This window comes from Polypterus senegalus, chromosome 6 (assembly GCF_016835505.1).
Source record: "Polypterus senegalus isolate Bchr_013 chromosome 6, ASM1683550v1, whole genome shotgun sequence".
NCBI classification, from domain to species: Eukaryota; Metazoa; Chordata; class Cladistia; order Polypteriformes; family Polypteridae; genus Polypterus; species Polypterus senegalus.
In genome coordinates, this window is record NC_053159.1 from 125,295,569 (window position 1) to 125,314,658 (window position 19,090).

At 38.4% G+C, this 19,090-nt stretch overlaps 1 protein-coding gene across 8 annotated transcripts in view; it reads right to left on the reverse strand.

Annotated features, from left to right (window-relative positions):
• Positions 1-19,090, reverse strand: part of ncor1 (nuclear receptor corepressor 1) — a 201,191-nt gene that overhangs the window by 175,709 nt on the left and 6,392 nt on the right. For all 8 annotated transcript variants that reach the window (XM_039757063.1, XM_039757058.1, XM_039757064.1 and 5 more), the window contains exon 2: positions 661-838. In XM_039757063.1, the coding sequence (XP_039612997.1) occupies positions 661-768 (108 nt within the window). In that variant the 5' untranslated portion in view covers positions 769-838. The remainder of the gene's footprint in view (positions 1-660; positions 839-19,090) is intronic.

Genomic DNA, 19,090 nt, shown 5'->3' on the forward strand with positions numbered 1-19,090 from the left:
GAATAAAATACGTACAAAAACATTTATCCATAATATATATTGTATAAAAGAAAACAGAATGCTTCTCACAGTTACAAGCTGTCATATTAGTACCCGCAACAAAATTTAATTATAAAAAGTAATTTTCACTTTTCTGTAACAAAAAAAAAAAAATTCATATATATAGCCTCTCGAGAGCCCCGATCAAAGCCTACATTAACACTGCAAAAATAAAAGCATCACCGGCAAAGATCAGTGAATCTTCTTCACCAACAGATCCCCCTCAGCCACTGGACCGCAGGAGTCTGACCAACACTCAGTCCATGCAAGCATTGAACAAAGTAGTAGCAGGAACACACCCCTGACGAACACCAGAATCAACAGGGAAAAATGCAGAGGTTCTGCCTCCACTCTGCGCAGCACTCATATTACCAGTGTACAGGCTGGCCATAATATCCAGCATCATACACTAGAACCAACAGCCCTCTTGATCTGTGTCTTTTTCTTCTCTATACAACTATCAATAAGCAATGCAACATTTTTCAGTTTTAGTGAATTTTCAAAATAAAAAAAAAGTAGTTCAGACAGTAAAACAAAAGGATCACATTACACTTTGTGGTAAAGAATCATTACTGACATTGTTTATACCCATGAAAAAACAAATAGAAGTTTATAGTTTACCTGTTGGTGTCGGGAAGTTGTGAAGTTGTACTGTACAGCGTGTGGAGTATAGCGGCTCTGGTCTGTGTTGAACGATCCCTGGCTTGGAGGGTAGCCCGAACTGGACATTATCAGAAGCGCTGTCTTAATGCAGGAAGCAAGTTAAGGCCAAAATATACTCATGACTTCACAGTTATACCTGATTTGGGGTTGGAAGAAGAAACAAATATATATCATTACCCAAAAAGTCAAAAATATGTAATATAAAAAGTAAAAACAGAGACAACTGCAGATTGTAGTACAACATTAGATGAGCAAGTATTTGTATTTACAAAACAAAAATCAAATTTAATGTTAAAGATGCATAAAAAAAAAAAATGTATTACAAAATACATAGGCAGCTCAATGGTAAAGTATTTAGCACTGTTACCTCACAGAGCCGGCATTCTGGGTTAAAATCTTGTACCAAATTTAGAACTTGCATGTCCCAGCAATGTCTTCATGAGTTTTCCTGTTTAGCTCTCACATTCCCAAATGCATGCAGTTTAGGTTAACTCATTATTGCAAATTATCAGTGTGTGTGTGTTTGTCTGAGGCCTGTGTGATGAACTGAGACCCTCTGTCTTGTGCCAGATACTGCTGGTTCCAATTCCCTGAAACTGGTTAAAGGTTACATTACACTACCAACATGTCATTGATATTATAGGCATTATTTATAAATTTAGATAGATCTTTATTGTCATTGTCACTTTTACAAAGGAACAACAAAATTGATGGTGCAGTCAACTCAGTGTGAGCCCTTTCCTGTTTCTTAGTTTCTGAAGATTATGGTTGGATTATCAGCGCTATAAATGCTGTGGAGCTTTGGGTATCATTTCTGTCTTTGATACATCTGTTCTAGATTGTCATGACAAATGGTAAAGTCAGCATTATACTACAAAAAGAACTGCAACATGTATTTTAAGGCTGCTTTATACTACTGCATAGAGTCAATGCCAGAACCCATGTATCCTCCTATGCTGTAACTATGGTGCAGTCTGACATGCACCTCCTCAAAAACGTCAACACTATGATTCCGATTGGCCAGTTTGGTAACTGCATAGTTACTGAAATGTGGTTCCGTTTATATTGAGCTATTCTGAATTAACTTGGAGCAGATCGAGGGAAGGCTTGAGGAAGAAGTTAGAAAATATACACGTTTATGATACCCCATCATAACACAATAAAAACAAATTAGTTGGTGATCAATTTGTGGCCCTAAATATTAGGTAAAAATTGGTCTGGAATTTACCAAAGGCATGGAAAAGTGAAAAAATTTCAGGGACAAATATGCTCAGCTATGGAAGAAAATGTGCAGCAAGAAGAGTAGTAAGGCACGAAGAGCAAAAACTGCCACTGTTTTAATGGATAATTAGCTTTTCTTATCTGCAAGAAATACTGCCAACTAGCGTTCAGGCTTGTGCCTGCACTACAGCGTAACGTAGAAGTATAAACTCGTAAAACGTATCTTAGGCTACGAACATAACTATAGTACAGGGGGTCCTTGGGTTACAACATCTCGATATACAACGTTTCGAGTTTACAACGCTCACTCCCATAAAAACTAAAAAACTGAGACGTGAGTGTTTTGGCTTTTGCCATTAAGTGTCGTATTTACAGACTATGTGGTGTGACAGAATTAGGGTTTTCTCGCACCCTTGTACCCTCAGACCACACGTCAGACACCAGATAAAAAGTCCAATAATTATTTATTATAATAATTGTGCACAAAGCACCACCACTCCACTATTCTTCAATAAACAATACAATAAATCACAATCCTCCACTCCCAGACGCTTAGCCACCCTCCCTCCCAACTCAGCTCGCCGTCTGGGAGCTCCCACAGTCCTTTTATATCCCCCGACCCGGAAGTGTTCCCAACCCAACAGTCCACAAGTCCTTATTCCTTCCGGGTCAGGGTAAACGATACTTTCTCACCCCGGAAGCCCGTCGCTCTTCCTATGACAAACTTCCGGGTCATAGGGAACGAAGAACTCTTCGGTCCTCCCTGCAGCTCCCTCTCGTGGCCCCCAGGGCATCCAGCAGGGCGGTGCATAAAAACTCCATTGCCCATGATGCCCTGCTGGTCTTTTGGGGACCTCCATGCTGCAAGGAGGGCTTCACCTGGCGGCTTGGGGGTATTGGCCGGGGTACATGGCCAGCCATATTTTACAGTGGGCAAACTAGTTTGGTTCCGCGCAGCAGAAAAATACGCAGTAACGTAGTGTATGAGTGAGGGAGTTGGCAAACTAGTTTTGTTGCGAGCAGAGGAAGTGTTTCGTTTGTGTTGCTTTGTTTGGCGACATTTTGGCCTTTATTATGGCTCCTAAATGAAAGTCAGAGTCTTCAGATGCTAGTGCTTCGAAGAAAAGGAAAGCGATCATGATAGAAGTGAAATTAGACATTGTAAAGAGATCAGAAGGAAGAAAGGTAAGGATTTTTTTCTTCTTCATTGTTTGTCATTTTTTCTGTTACTACAGTACAGTATAATTATGTCATTTTCCTTTTTCTGTGGCTTAGTTGTGTTTTTATGTTCTAGATTATGATTTTAAATGCGTTAGGATAGGCAAGTGACTTAGGCTACGGTGTGTTTCGACTTACACCAAAATTTGGGTTACATCACTGTTGTAGGAACCCGAGGACCCCCTGTATAGGCTCAAAGCAGAAGTAAACGAAACAGAAAATGTCAATTTAATTTTTTGCTTAAGTAGAGAATTTTAAATACTAAATTACTAGCAGACACAGGAGTATACACTAAAGGACAAGTATATTTAAAACAGTAAAATGTTTCTGAGGCATTCTGTGTAAAATCAATAGATTTAAAAAAAAAAAAAAATGTTCATGACTGACCATCGTCAATTTGCATCATACTTGCAGAAAATAACGTCTTTGTACCCAATAACTAGTGTGCAAAGTTTTAGGCTTTTATCTTCATTAGTTGCTGCTAGATGCATTACATTTTCAGAGATTATAGTTTAGTATTATATGTCTTTAACAGCTGCATGTTACCCAATCTATGGCTTGCTAGAAGTTGTTGGAAAAAAAATCTTTCATGCTGTAGAGTAAACCCCATCAGTTATTTTAACTGTTGATAGGTATTAATCATGTTATAGCTCTTTAGCAAATAGGTACCTACCAGAAAGAAATCAAACCTTCTGATTTAGGAGTTATTAAAAAATTAAAAAAATAAAATAAAATAAAAACACAAATGAAAACATCATTTCATGCCTGTATTTCAAATGCATATTGCCCATGAATGTTAAATTCTACCATAAAGAAAATTATACCACATGAAAGAGCATGGTTTAGTTAGTAAGTACATATTTCCAGGGTTATTTAATTCTTTGCATCCAATGCTGTTAGGATAGACTTTAGCTCCCTGTAATCTTGAATCATATATATTGTTTGCCAATTTGTTTTTAAAGATAGAGCTAAAGTATTAAGCAAGATCCACCTATATATTTTTTCCAACATCCTGTTTAGGTTCAAATTAAAATTGGAAAAAAAATTAACCACACCAACTACTGGCCATGGCAGTTGTAAAGAATGTTAAATAGAAGTTGTTTCATCTAGATACTGCGACTACAACCTCTTATAACAAAAAACACACAAAGCCTTACAATTTCACAAGTCACAAATGCTACTGCAAAGTCACCTTCAACAAATAAAATGGTCATTCATACAATCACCAGACAAACAGTTTTTCTAGTTTGTTGTTTGTGTATGTTTTCTCATTTAAGGCAAGTAAGTTAGCAGGTGGAAATGTTGAAGTGTGTAGTATCAGATAACCCAGCTATGACCGAAAAAACTAAGAAATGCAATCTTAACTGCACAACAATATCACTGTGAGCTTTGAGTCTGGACAACAACTTTTCTGCAAGGTTTGCCAGCATAACATAGACTGGACACGAAAAGATACTTGCAATGATCACGTCAAATCTAAAACAAGGAAAAATTAAGATCAATGAGTGTTCCCCTTCAGGTAACAGAGGAAACAACAAAATTGTCAGATGAAAGATGTCAGTTTGTGGAGGACTTTGTGGCCATATGTGCGGAGTTAGACAAACTGCTTGAAAAACCATTGTAAACAGGGAGGAGCTCTGCTAGAAAATGAGAGCCGTCTTTGTCAAACTCATTTGCTTGGTGTCGCTGAACAACATATGGTTGCTGTTCTTTGAAAGATTTGTGGCAAGAAAATTTTACTGATTAGATCCTCTCAGGTTTTGAAAAATTTTATACAGATCCTCTAAGTAAGTGAGTGAGAATTTGATTTTTTCCAATTTAAAATTTTATATAACATCAGTTACCCAAAGACTTAAAATAGGTAAGTTAGGATTCTTCCAGTTGAGCAAGATAAGTCTACGTACCAATAGTGTAATAAAAGTGGTCAGTTCTAATTGTACGGGATGTATTTACCGCAAGTCATTGAACTGATTAAATTAGATTTAACCAATATTATCAGTCTTTCCTGCAGAAAAATGTTATTACAGACTGAAATTAAATGTATGTTTTTATTCTAAAATAGTAAGAATAAGAGCAGTTCACTTCTCAAAACGGAGTCGTGCAGGATTGAACTCCTGACCTTTTGATTCCCAGTCAGCAGTTGATACCGTTGCGCCACTGAGGCAGTCATAGTAAATCTGTGTCAATGTCGCACACTAATGCAGCTTTTTTTTCTGTAGTTACATTTTTGAATAAAAGCGCACTTGTTCTGTTATATTTATACCTTTTGTGAAGTGTTTCTTTGATATTTGGACTTCAGGCTTCACACATTTTACACTTCATGTCTACATTTTGTCAATTATTACTAAAACATGAAAAACGTTTCTGTTTTAACGATGTGTTTACTGTGCATAGATCGTGGTAGACGCGGAACACACATGAAATGCAAGTGTTCCAAATAACGATATAGCAATTATAAAAGGTGTCATTTTGCTTGACTTCTCACTCTAAACAACTCTAAGCAACTGACACGCAGGTAAACAGACTTGAGCTGAGAAAACTGTGCATGTGATAGTAGGCTGCTTGCTGTTTGGTGCTTATCCACACATTTACAGGATGGAGAGGTGAGAAGCGATTTAAGGTCAGATGGATTTTTGAGTATTTTTGTAGGCTCTGGTAATTCTAGTGTTAAATCCCGAATTTAGCATCTCCCAGATTGGTTAGTTTTTGCTTTGTAATTATTTTAAGATATGCAGTAGATGAAATTACAGATGTACAGCTTTTTAAGCTACAGATTTAATTATGTACATTTTCAATCTGCAAACATTAAAAGTTTAAGAATCATTAGAAATATTTTACAAAATTACAATCACAGGTAGTGAAGACCAGTATTTTCTGGCAGATGTTATCTTTATGTAGAGCTGCAACTTTTCTGCCTTCACACAGGCAGTACTTCAGTCTCTTTGCAGCAACCAGCTGAATCTTAATGACATTTTAGCAGTAGTTACAGACAGTGCATCATACTGTCTGAAAGCATACGAGGAAGTATTAAAAAGGGGTTAATGCCTAACAGTATGCATTAGACCTGCTTGGGTCATGTCATCAATTTCAGTAAGGCTGCATCTGTAGCAATATGGGTGGAGTGTGCCGTCTTCAAAAAGCCTGCCAGGAAAAGGAGATGGTGAACCTTTTTGTCATTGAAAGAGACTACCACAAGAACTGGTTTAAATGAGTATGGTACTGCACTGAACATATTCACCTCTACAAAGAGCTCCTTCTGTCTGAGAATATATCAGCTCAGGCTGTAACAAGTAGCCTAGAGCCAATTGAAACTGAGGAAAAACTCAAAAATCTGAATCAGGGAAAAATAAGATGGAGAAAAACAAAAATCTGAAAAAATAAAACAGAATTTGTGAAAAAAAAATTAAAATGGATTTCATAGGGCCCTAAATTGGTTTGAGTTTCAGTCAATTCCATTTTGCCTTTGTGCTTCACTGAGCTTCATGGTGATTGTAAAATAAAACATTTCTTCTTCACAAAAAGTATTCCAAAGATTCAGCACTTGCCATTATTCATTTCCAGGGTGTGACAGTGATATCTAACTCTAGTGGGCATTTTTGGAGGTGCTTTTGGTACTTACTGGGCTTTATGTGCTTTGGAGCACCTAGTCCATGAAACAATTTATTATAGTAACTTTAACGTCTTCATTTTAAAGTCCCGTGTGAACAATACATATTTAGTTACCTCAGGCAAAACACATGGCATCACACTTAGTCTGCACATTAGTTCTCTGATGAATAAATTTTGCCACAAGTTACGTTTTTACTTCCTTGAACATTCATGGACTGAATTGTACTAAGTGCAGATCATGCTACCTCAAAGTTTTGCACAGATTAAATACAGAAGTGGCTCTGATTCGAGAAAACCACTTCAGAGTCAAATGATGTTGCAAGATGCAAAAGTAGCTTTTATCATGTTGTGTCTTCCTTTTTAAGTCTCTGATTTTGACAATGCGTAAGCTGAACATTACAATCCAGGTGATGGCAGTCAAAACAAAGGAAGGTTTTGTATCCAACTTATGAAAACAGAGGATTAAAATTTGCGTTTATTTTGGTATACACCCTAACGACATTTCAAAAGTATTTTTTTCTTGAAATAACTATGCAGCTTTATTATTTAAAGTTGATTGTGGGTACCAATGTTATGATATATCCATGCTCTGATAATTACCCTGTGAGATTAGCAGTTAAGTGGCATTCATGTACAGAGGCACTAGGTTAGTTCTGCAATGATGTGAAGACAGCATTAGGGCCATGAATCTTTCAGGAAAAAAAAAAAAAATACTTCAGCGAAATATTTTAATAGGCATAAATCATACTCCAGAATTGATAATATATTCTTATCATCAGGATACAAGCTTGAAATATGCCCTTTTTAGATCATCCTCCATATCTTACCATAAATAATTGTGTCATTAAGCATAGTGTCCTGTCCTAGCATTCTCAGATATCTAGATGTCATTTCAATACCATGTAAACAAACCAACAATTTGGTGAGCAGTTCAGGACTGACTTAAATGAATTTCTGTCTATTAACGTGGGCACTGCCTCAGATTCCAGTATTCTACAGGAAGCTATTAAAGGTTTTGTGAGAAACTACATTCTTGTTTTACTCCCACTTGGCACAAACCAGAATAAAAATAAATTAATTAATTAAGAGCTTGAGAAAGCATGTCCACACAAAAAGATTAGATTTAGAAGCCCATATATTTACTATGAAAGCAGAGTTGAATGCACTATTATAAAGGCACGCTGAATTACAAAAACGCACAAGAAGCCATGTTATTATATCAGGAGCTAGCCCAAGTAAACTCCTTGCTATGCAACTATGGAGAAATTAATCCCTCGCCTCTATTTCAACTTTAATAAAAACAAATCAGGATAATTAGGGATTGTAAATGAATTAATAATGCTTCTTTTCTCCATTTCAATGACTCACCTAAATCCTAGCATAAATACTGGCTTACACTTTACCTTAAGTTAACTATAGACCCTTCTCACAGCTTAACACAGATGTTAAATTGTCAGCTAAACTTGTAACCTGTAGACTGAAAACTATAACACATAAATTAATACACTCTGTCCAAAATGTTTTTATTCAAAATTGATTAGGATCTGTCATTGTCAATTGTTTATTATCGATACAGCTTTCACTTTTCCCCTAAATATGGCCGGTTACTAGATGCTGAAAAAGTATTTGACTGTTTGGACTGATCATACGCGAGATTTGGCAGGTCTTAAAACACATGGGTGCTTTGGTCCTGAATTCAAAGATTGTCTAAACTATATAATCCACCCATAAAGCAGTAATTATTTACAATTCAGTCTAATGCTGAATGATTAATTGCATTTTTACCGTTATTGCAACAAGTCATCTCCATGGCAAACATATCGCTACATTAAATATGCAGCAGTGATGAACTTACGCTGCAATTAAAATTAGGCAAGTAACTGAACTACAAACTAAAAGGCTCTGAGCAGAGTCCCTTTCACACTGCCGACAATCCTAGAAAACAATTTCACCATATGCATAAAAGGAGCAACAGCAACTCAATGTCCATCAACTCATTTACTGGCAAAGGCAGCGACAACATGGATATAATCGCAGACAGAAAATTCTAACTTAAAAGCAGAAGGTTTGGTCAACAAACAAGCTAGCAAATCTGTCATATGGCAGTACTTTGGCTTTAAATGAGAAGACCATTAACAATTTCAGGTTTTGAATGTGCTTCACCGTAGGAGACCTGGTGTCAAAATGAATTAATGCAGGCCATTACCCACTACTTGTGTAAAGACATGCAGCTAATAAATACAGTGGAAGGGAAAAAAAAAAAAGGGGTTTTGTGCACCTTATCAACAAGCAGTACAACAATGCCCTACACAAGTCTGACAATTCACTTCATCGACCATGACTATGAATTAAATACTTCCCCGAAGAACATGGTGGAGAAAACATAGCTATGGGATTATGTGTGGCGTTCACTAGCTGCCGTTTATGCAAAGATTGGCTAGTGTGTTTTACTACTGACAACGTGAAAAACATGCCCAAAGCAACTGAAGTAAATGACTGGGTCAGACGTCAGTGTTTGGGACACAGACTGCACTTTGCCATTAGTAACTGTTTATTTTATTTTAGAAATTTACTGGCTGATAACACAGAGTAATGTGAAGTTAAAAGGTTTGCCGTTCTGTTATGCCTTACACAACTTATATTTACCGTGTTTGCCAGACACTTTTAGGGTGACTTAATGCAAGTGTAATATAGTTACAGGCAAGGGGCACATGTAAATCAAGATTTCCCGTTTAACTTTTAGTCAGCACAGCATGCAGCATGTTAGCTAGGGCTAACATATAGCATATATATGACAGTGTTAATAAAGCTGTTGTTAACTGCTGTTAAAAGGTGACACATGCATTAACTGTGCTGCAAGGATGTGCAGAAAATTGGTAAGACATTTCTCCCACAACTAAAAAAGCAAATGGTCTGATAGCCCAACCAAATTGGGCCCAAGGCAGAAAATGATTGAGTGAAACGCCAGGCTTTGTCACAACTTCCATCTGATGACAGAAAGACACAGCATCTGGTTCCAACATAGCAGAACATAGTGGTCCTTAAGTCAGTGAATAAGGCACTGTAGCCACTTCAGGAATTTAGAGAGGCACTGTCTGGAGAGGACTACGTTAGTGGGACTAATGTGCAACCAGTACTTCACTTGTTGAAGATGAAAACACTTGAAACACATTAAAAAGTGTGGGAGTACTACTACTTTTTTCGGCTGTTCCCATTAGGGGTTGCCACAGCAGATCATCTTGTTCCATATCTTTCTGTCCTCTACATCATGCTCTGTCACACCCATCACCTGCATGTCTTCTTTCAGCACATCCATAAAAATCCACTTAGGCCTTCCTCTTTTCCTGGCAGCTCTATCCTTAGAATCCTTCTCCCAACATACCCAGCATCCCTCCTCTGCACATGTCCAAACCAACGTAATCTTGCCTCTCTGACTTTGTCTCCCAACCATCCAACCTGAGCCAACCCCAAAAAAATGTACTCATTTCTAATCCTGTCCATCCTCGTCATACCCAATGCAAATCTTAGCATCTTTAACTCTGCCACCTCCAGCTCTGTCTCCTGTTTCCTGGTCAGTACCACCATCTCCAACCCATATAACAAAGCTGGTCTCACTACCATCCTGTAGATCCTCACTTTCACTCATGCGGATAACTGTCTGTCACAAATTACTCCAGACACTCTTCTCTACCCATTCCACCCTGCACTCTCTTTTTCACCTCTCTTCCACGATCCCCATTACTTTGTACTGTTGATACTAAGTATTTAAACTCATCCACCTTCGCCATCTCTACTTCCTGCATCCTCACCATTCCACTGGCAAGGCTGTCCTTCCTTTCATTTCCACACATGTATTTTATCATGCTCCTACTGACCTTCATTCCTCTCCTCTCTAGAGCGTATCACCATCTCTGCAGGGTCTCCTCAACCTGCTCCCTACTCTTGCTACAGATCACAATGTCATCAGCAAACATCATAGTCCAAGGGGACTCCTGTCTAATCTTATCTGTCAACCTGTTCATCACCATTGCAAATAAGAAACGGCTCAAAGCTGATCCCGATATAATCGCACCTCCATGATGAATGCATCCGCCACTCCTACTGCAGAACTTACCACTGTCACACTTCCCTCTTACATACTTCTCTGCTACTCCCAACTTCCTCATATAATACCACAACTCCTCTCGAGGCACCGTGTCATATGCTTTCTCCAGGTCCAGAAAGACACAATGCAACTCCTTCTGGCCTTCTCTATAATTCTCCCATCAACACCCTCGGAGCAAACATTGCATCCGTTGTGCTCTTTCTTGGCATGAAAACATACTGCTGCTCACTAATCATCATTTCCCTTCTTAACTTAGCTTCCACTACTCTTTCCCATAACTTCATGGAGTACATTATGAGAAAATACAAGGACCCCACAGTCCATATTATATTAAACACTGCTACTTTCCTTGATCCATTATTCAAGACAACCTGTATGTGCCCAAAAAACCCCACAAACATCAAGAAAAACGTTATTGTCCGAGAAGACTATGACACAAAAGTTGTTTTTTTTTTTATTATTTGGAATGATTGATGGGTGAAGAGCTTCAAATATAACTGGCATGTATTTAAAAATACTTACATACTCAAATCATCTCTCTCTCTCTTAAATGAGCCTGCTGTTAATTGCACAACAAGTTCAGCCAGTTCAGGGTCTGGGGCTCAGTGGAGCTATAGAGTCACAGCCCACCACAGTGAAAATAGGCAGAAGATGACACTGGGAAGACTCTTGTATGCATCAGTAGCGACCACACTTCCCCTACTGCTGCTGAAACTGAACTTAATAGCTACCTCCTGACTCCCACAATTGACAGTGAGGGAGACTCTTTGTCTTGGTGAAAAATCTACTATGTTAACTTTCTTAAATAAAGCAAGCTGACAGGGAGCACCTGTGCATGCCTGCCACAATTCCAAAGTGCATTAGGGAATGTTGCGACATGTCATTGTTCGTTCATCTTTAAGTCCATGCAAAGTGAAGGTGTTATTATTCTTTTTTAAAAAAAGGTCACAGGTTTTGTGTTCAAGATTTAATTCTGTTAGGTAGCTGCCTCTGGCACAAATACAATTTAAGGAAAGGTCAAGAGGAATTTAGGAGATGTTTAAGTTTAAAAGTTGAGTTAAAATATTCCATCCTCATTTTATAATAAGCTGTTTATTTTATGTGGTCTTAAGTCATTTTAATATATTTTTCAGAATTTGCAGGTCTTAAGTGAAATGTAATACAAACAATTGTTAGATTTTCACAATTACTGGAAGCAACATTTTACATTATTATTATTGTAAAATATTTTGCAGCATGTAGTTACTCAACTATCATTTAAGTAAATAAATATTAGCATTCAGAAATATAAAAATACAACACAGGTCTTGAAATGTGTGGCAGACTTGAGTCACCCCAGTGTAACAAAATAAGGGGGGTTTAAAATATTTGTGAGATTTCAGCAATGGGTTTATAAAGAATGATATCACCATAAACTACCCGATTTATCTTAGTCAGCTCACAGTCTAATTTTATTCAGATATTTCCTATCCAGTAATTGAAAAATACTGCTTAAAATCCATAATAAATATAAAAATTCAAGCACTATTTTAGGCAGAACACTAAATTAGTAAATTCCAGGATAATTCATGGAATTTCCATTTAATGTAACAACATGCTTTCAAAATGTGCTTTGTCAGTGAACCACTGTTAAGTTTGTAACATTTGCAATTGTAAGATTTTTATATTTGCATCATTGGCTGGTTAAAAAAAAATATTACTAAAGAGTAATATTTAATTGAGGAGTCAAGCTAAATCAAATTTTAAATATCAAAAACTCACTGTGATTTAGCTTCCCAAATCTGGCCCTCAGCTTTTAAACTTGTTCCAACTTTAAAGCTTCCTTTGTGGAATCAAACTTGCCATTTTTAGATGAACCAATTATTTCAAAACTCCTGTTACAGTGCTGTTGTTTTGCGGTTTTCAAGGTTTCTTATGTGAGTAATCACACCTTGTTATTGCTTATACCTGCGTACAAATACAGAATTAGAAAATAACTTGCACTGTCGTATACTGTATTCAAAAAATTTATAGCTGTGAGGTAGTGGGAATGTGATGTGGGAGACTTTCGGTGATAAGACCCTAAAGGTTGCTGAGGGTTGTGTTGGTATTACCAGTGTTCCCAGAAAGAGGTGTTCCACCTTGCAGGACACCCTGGATATCATCAAGAGGAGTCACAGCGCACGGCTCAATGGCAACTCTGGTCTGTAGCGGGAACTGAGGAGGACGGCTGTGAGGGCTCTGAGAGCAGACTAGGAGGGGTTTGCTAGATAAATCTGTGGGCAAGTGACACACCATCTATGGTCTAGTGACTCACGTCCTGCTTACGAGGAATCAAAGCATTACACACATTCAAATCTGTTCCTCGGAGATTCGCAACAACGACATTGTAGACCTCTGGGTCCACAGTTTGAGGCTGATCCTCCAATTAGTTGTGAACTACCCAGTCTAACTGAGACTGCACAAGTAGTGAACCAGCCAAGGGCAGGGAAGGCAGCAAGGATCTGTGGTTTCGGGGGTGAACTTCTCCAGGCTGGTGGTAAGGCTATCCTTCCTTGCATTGCAAGCAATTTCTGCATCCATTTGGGAGAGGAGCATCATTCCAACAGACTGGAAACCAGAACTTGTCTCTCCTATCTGGAAATGGTGATCGCCTGGATTGTGGCAACTACAGGGGTAGAACACTGCTCTCAGTACCGGGTAAGCGCCTTGCTATGGTCATTCTCAAATAGGATCTGTGATCATTTGCTCACCCACCACCATCCACAGCATTCTTGTTTTACACCTAAGAAGTCTACCATCGACTGCAACCTGGCACTGGGGATTCTCATGGAGCGCAAACACAAATATCGACAGTCTCTTTCCAGCCTTTGTTGATTTTTGTTAAACATGCAACTCAGTTGATCGAGCTGCTCTGTGAGATATCCTTCGACTTTGTGGGATCCCCCAAAGGTTGCTGGATATCATGGCCAACCAGTACACTGGTACTGTGAATCTTGTGCAGCGTAGAGGCAGAACCTCTGTGTTTTTCCCTAGTTTTGGGGTTTCTCAGGGGTGTTTCTTGCTTCTACTCTGTTCAATGTTTTCATGGACTGGGTGTTGGGTAGAACTGTGGGGCTCAGCTGCTGTGAAGCACCTGTTGGTAAAAAAAGATTCAGTGATCTTGACTGTGCCAACGATACCGTGATCTTTTCCGTGGGATTGAACTTGACCTCACATTTGCCTGGAGAGTTTTCAGTCAGGATCCTGAGCTGTTTCGTTGTGTGGCAGATGCGGCAATGCGCTGTACCAGTGCATGCTCCAAAACCTGACCTGACATTCTTCAATGTACTGCTCAAATAGTGCATATGATGTGTGCTTTAAGTTACGTGTTATACAAACGAACTTCAAAAGCCACATGAATGACACAGATTCATTGTTTCCAGATTTGTTTTTAGCAACGAGGTATGCTGTTTTGTTTGTCCTAACTTGCGTGTTTTTTAGCGTGTATGAGTGTAGACAAGTCAAATTGCCAGTTTGTTTGAATATTGCCTTGATATTTACTTGCTGCAATGGTTGTTAGCACTTCCAGTTCCCAAATACCCACTGTCCCATAAACAGATCTATGGATGAGTGCAAGGCCATCATCCTCGATCCACAACATTGAACTGCATGTGCCAGTTAGAAAACGGGCAGATGCTAAGACTGATGTACAATTGTAGAAGTGCTCATTACAATCTGAGAATGAATGATAAGCCACTGTTCATGTATGTATTGGGACTGTTGAGGACACTTTTAAAAGAGATAAATCTGGTTATCTTTTCCATATACTCTTATAAATGTGTGACAATATAAATTAAACACCTCATTTGATTGGTAGCGTTATTTTAATCTGAAAGCATGCACAAATTTGTTAATGAATTCATTTCAAATTGGGCTAAAAGTGTCAATAATGCGACTATTTGTGTTTTGCTTTTTTTGCTTTGTGCCCTCCCCACCATAGCCTATTGTCTATGGGGGAGGAGTAAAAGCTTTAGATTCATCAAAAATTTTGATCTCCGGTTTTCAATGTTTTAAGATTCCCGATACCGAAAACACCGATATCCTGACGACGGGTGTGTGTCTGTGTGTTGCAGTTTCTTGAGGATGGTCTATACCTAAAAATGGCTGGACAGCAAAATAGCAAACTCGAAACTTAAGCCTATTATGAGACGACAATGTGCCGATTCCTTTATGAGCCAAATCGTGCATGAGAAAGAGGCACTCCAGTCAAACCCTCAAATAACATAATTCTGCAATTAATCATGAATTCTTCTAATCAAATGTTATTGTAACGACCAATTTTACGAGCAGAAAAATCCGCATCAGAGCAGTAAATAATTACTTAAATGTTAAAGAATAGTTCCACTGATTTGGTTCCTAGGGCAGAAAGCCTACTGACACTCGTGTCTGATTTAAAAAATTTTTTTTTTTTTTAAAAACAACAAGCATGACTCATACCATTGAGTGTTGACATTCTCCTGCATGAACACAAATCATTTCTAAACACAAGATCTGCTGTTTTCTTTTTAATAGAGAATATCACTGATGTGACTATTGGAATTCACTTTATTTAACATTTCAATGACTTTTTACTACTGGGTTTTTTGTCTTGTTAATATTTCATGACTTTCCAGGTTTTCCAGGACTAGTACAAACCATGTATATGGCAATATTACAGTTCAGCCATTTTTAACTTACACATACTTAATTCATGGATTCAGCATTTTAACATTCAGAGAGAGATAATCTATAACGACAATATGTTTACATCATTTCATCAACAATGTCTTGAAAAAGGAGATTAAAATTTAGAGCAGGATTGCACATATCCCATACAAAGGTTAGTAATACCTGCAAATTCTAATTTTTAATGCACAAAATTTTCTGCGCATATTTAAGGACTCTTTTACTTGTTGCAAGAATAGCTAAAAAAATTTTATCACTATTTTATAATTGTGTCAAATCTGTTACTTAGAAATCAATTTATCTTTTCATTGTTTATATGTTGTTAAGGTCGCATGCATAAGATGTCTGTTACCTTCCTGTTGCCAATGATTTGAATGGAACTCACAGCTGCGGAATTTGGCAATCAGCTGTTAAGCAGAGTTGCTAAGTGTGCAGCAGGAGTTAAGGAGATGAAGCGTGCAATGTCCTGTGCTTGCATTGCTCTTTAAAAGAATTTTGAAACTTTGCTAAATTAAAAGGATAAAACCAGGTGAAACTATTTTTTCATCCCAATAATACAGAAATTCTGGAACTTTGATTGTTTAATGATTTCGTACTTGACAAACCGACAGCTGCCAAATCTTGGCTTTGTTGACAAATTTAAAGAAGCATATAATCATCAGTTCTTTAAAATGCCTGTACTGGGCTCACTGACGTTTAACCTGAATCTGAAAAGTAAAAATCAGTGACATAAACAAACAGATTACAAACACTGTTTGAGGGATAACAGCTGTAGAAGGCTAAAGAACACTTCAGCAAAAAAAATTAAGACTTTCCCTATAGGGAAATACAATTTACCTTTACATTCTCTTAGGGCTCATTTATACTTCATGTTCAGAACGCGTACGCGCCTGCATCATGGCTGCCACGCGTTCCCAGCGTTCATTTGACATGTCCTCTGAGCAGGTCCTCAGAAACTAATGCGATGTGTGCGCAAGTTGCAGTACCAGTAAAAAGTCGGGGGGCACAGTGTGATAAAAGTTGGAATGTGACATCAGAGTCTCTGTTTACTATCTACATGTGACAGAAAGCCTCTATGTGGATCCTACAGGATCGATGTGCGCACTTTGATGTTTGACGAATGGTTCGATGTGGTGAAGTAACACAGAGAAGCCGAACATGTTCTCTCTGTGATAATATCTTGCACTGCCACCTGCTGGATTACTCCAGATTTACATAAAGTATGAGCACAAGTATAAACAGTAAAACGCTTGCATAGCAGGAGCATCCGCTACAGCATGCGTCGCGTCAAGTATAAACCTGGCCTTAGGGTCTTTTGGAAATGTATATTCAGGAAAGCAAATATTTCCACTGGCAAACTAATAATAGTCATAGTTATACTTGAATCTACTCCAACTCAAAAGAGCAGGGAGCAAGAATCGATACTGGCTGTACTGGGTACAATGCAAGAAAAGGGCCTGGAAAAGGTACCAGTCCATCACAAGTTCCACCCATGCACGCTCACATTGGGACCATTTAACCAAAACGGAGTACCCAGAATAAAAACAGACACAGGAAATAGTAGGCTGGATTCGTAAAGTTATAGTCCTAAGCAGTGTGCACTACTGTGGGGCACAAGCTAAACTATATTTTAACAAATATCTCAAACTTCTTAAATTATCAACATGCACACTTCACATTTTTATGCTAATTGCTGGACTGTTGTTATCTGCCCGTCATTAAAATAACTTGAACTACTCAAACTTGAATAAACTACTGTTGACTTAAGAAAGAATAAGATGGGACATTAAAAAAAAATACCTGAAATATTAATAAAGGATTTTTTAAAACTTTGTTTTGACCTCCCCAAATATAATTTCACACCTCCCACAGAGTGTTAAAACTTAACTTGAAAAATTAACTTTGAGTCCTGATTAGGGAAATTATCGGTAGAACTACCAGACTTTATCAATTAATGTAATGGTGCATACCTGTAGAAGATCTTTGGAGGCACAAAGAAAGGTCTCTCTCAATTAATGTACCAGTCAAAGAAAAGAAATTATTCATAAACTCTTTCAAACTGTGCAAAGCATACTGTACTTCACCCTAATACAGTGCCTTGCACACACTTTTTGGAACTAGATCCAGATAATTTTCCAGATGCTTAGTATTCTCAGCTCAGGTAAGCAATCTGCTCAAAAAGGCAAACATCACTCATTCCTCTATCCTTTGCGGTTTCTCAGTTCTTTGTCCCCCTTCCTAGCCTTGACTACTTTTACTCTTTTATCTTCAAACTTTCTTTCATTTCCTCTACATACACAAAGAGCCTGCCAACTTAATATACCACATTTTATTTATAAATAAATCCTTTTCTTTCTCTAGCGTAGCTCCATATTTGTCCCTGTATCATTCAGGATACTAAAACATATATCGCTATTATATTCTTTATTGCTAATAGATGACAATACCCCAACATTATGTAACCAAGACTAACATAAGCCATGACATTACAAAAATCTTGTGTGCTAAATTAAATCTTAACAGTGTAAAGATTTGTATTTACAGTATACACTTATAAGAGTGAGATTTGCCGAGTGCAGAAAAAAATACAAATACAGGCAGTCCCAGGGCTACATACGAGATAAGGACTGTAGGTTTGTACTTAAGTTGAATTTGTATGCAAGTCGGAACAGGTACATTATTTTAATAAATGTTATTGTTGACTGACTGTAACCAAGTGCTCGGCCAATGAATGTTGGAGTTTCACCCCTCTCTGACCTTTTTATTATTTCTACTTTATTTTCAATGGTGATGGTTTTTACTATCTTAACTATATCACCAGCACTTGCATCAGATTTGTGTTTCAGAGACATTCTTGAAGGGTGAAGACAAAAGGTTAAGATGAGCTTTTCTGCACAGTACTGACCACGCTATCACAGCAGGAAGGCACACATCGTCAACACGTCTGATGTACTGACAAGAGACAACTTCCTGCTATGTGTGTAAGAGTACAAGCAGGCTTGCTATTGAAAATGACTTGGGGCAGCGAGGGGGGGTTCATCACTCGCCCACCACACAGTCACCTCCACTACAGTATGCTGCCTGCAGCATCCGCCCACCAAGAACGAACACGATGCAGCCAAAGGCGGGTAGTGAATCGCGCAACCCCAATTCAACAGGCAGCCATCCGAGGCACACTACAGTGCTACCCCCGCCACCTCGTTCACCCTCAATGGTCTCCGTTCAGCCACAACTGCGTCAGCAATTGCAGCATTACCAGCCGCGTAGTGGGCGGGCAGCAAACCATCATCCTGCACAGGAGCGATAGCTGTGGCCCCGGTGACAATGGACCACGGGTCACTGCTTGACAGCAGGAGCTGCCCGAGAGACACTGCACAAGCAGCGAAATCACCCCCCTTCAGCCACTGCTTGCAGCATCCCCAGACCGAAGATGATGGAACGGCAGTTACTGAGGCGCATGCGTCGCAGCTGTGGCCTCGTTCGTAAGTCGTAGGTTAGATGTTCGTAACCTGGGGACTACCTGTATGTTAAAATATGTAAAAGTTTAAA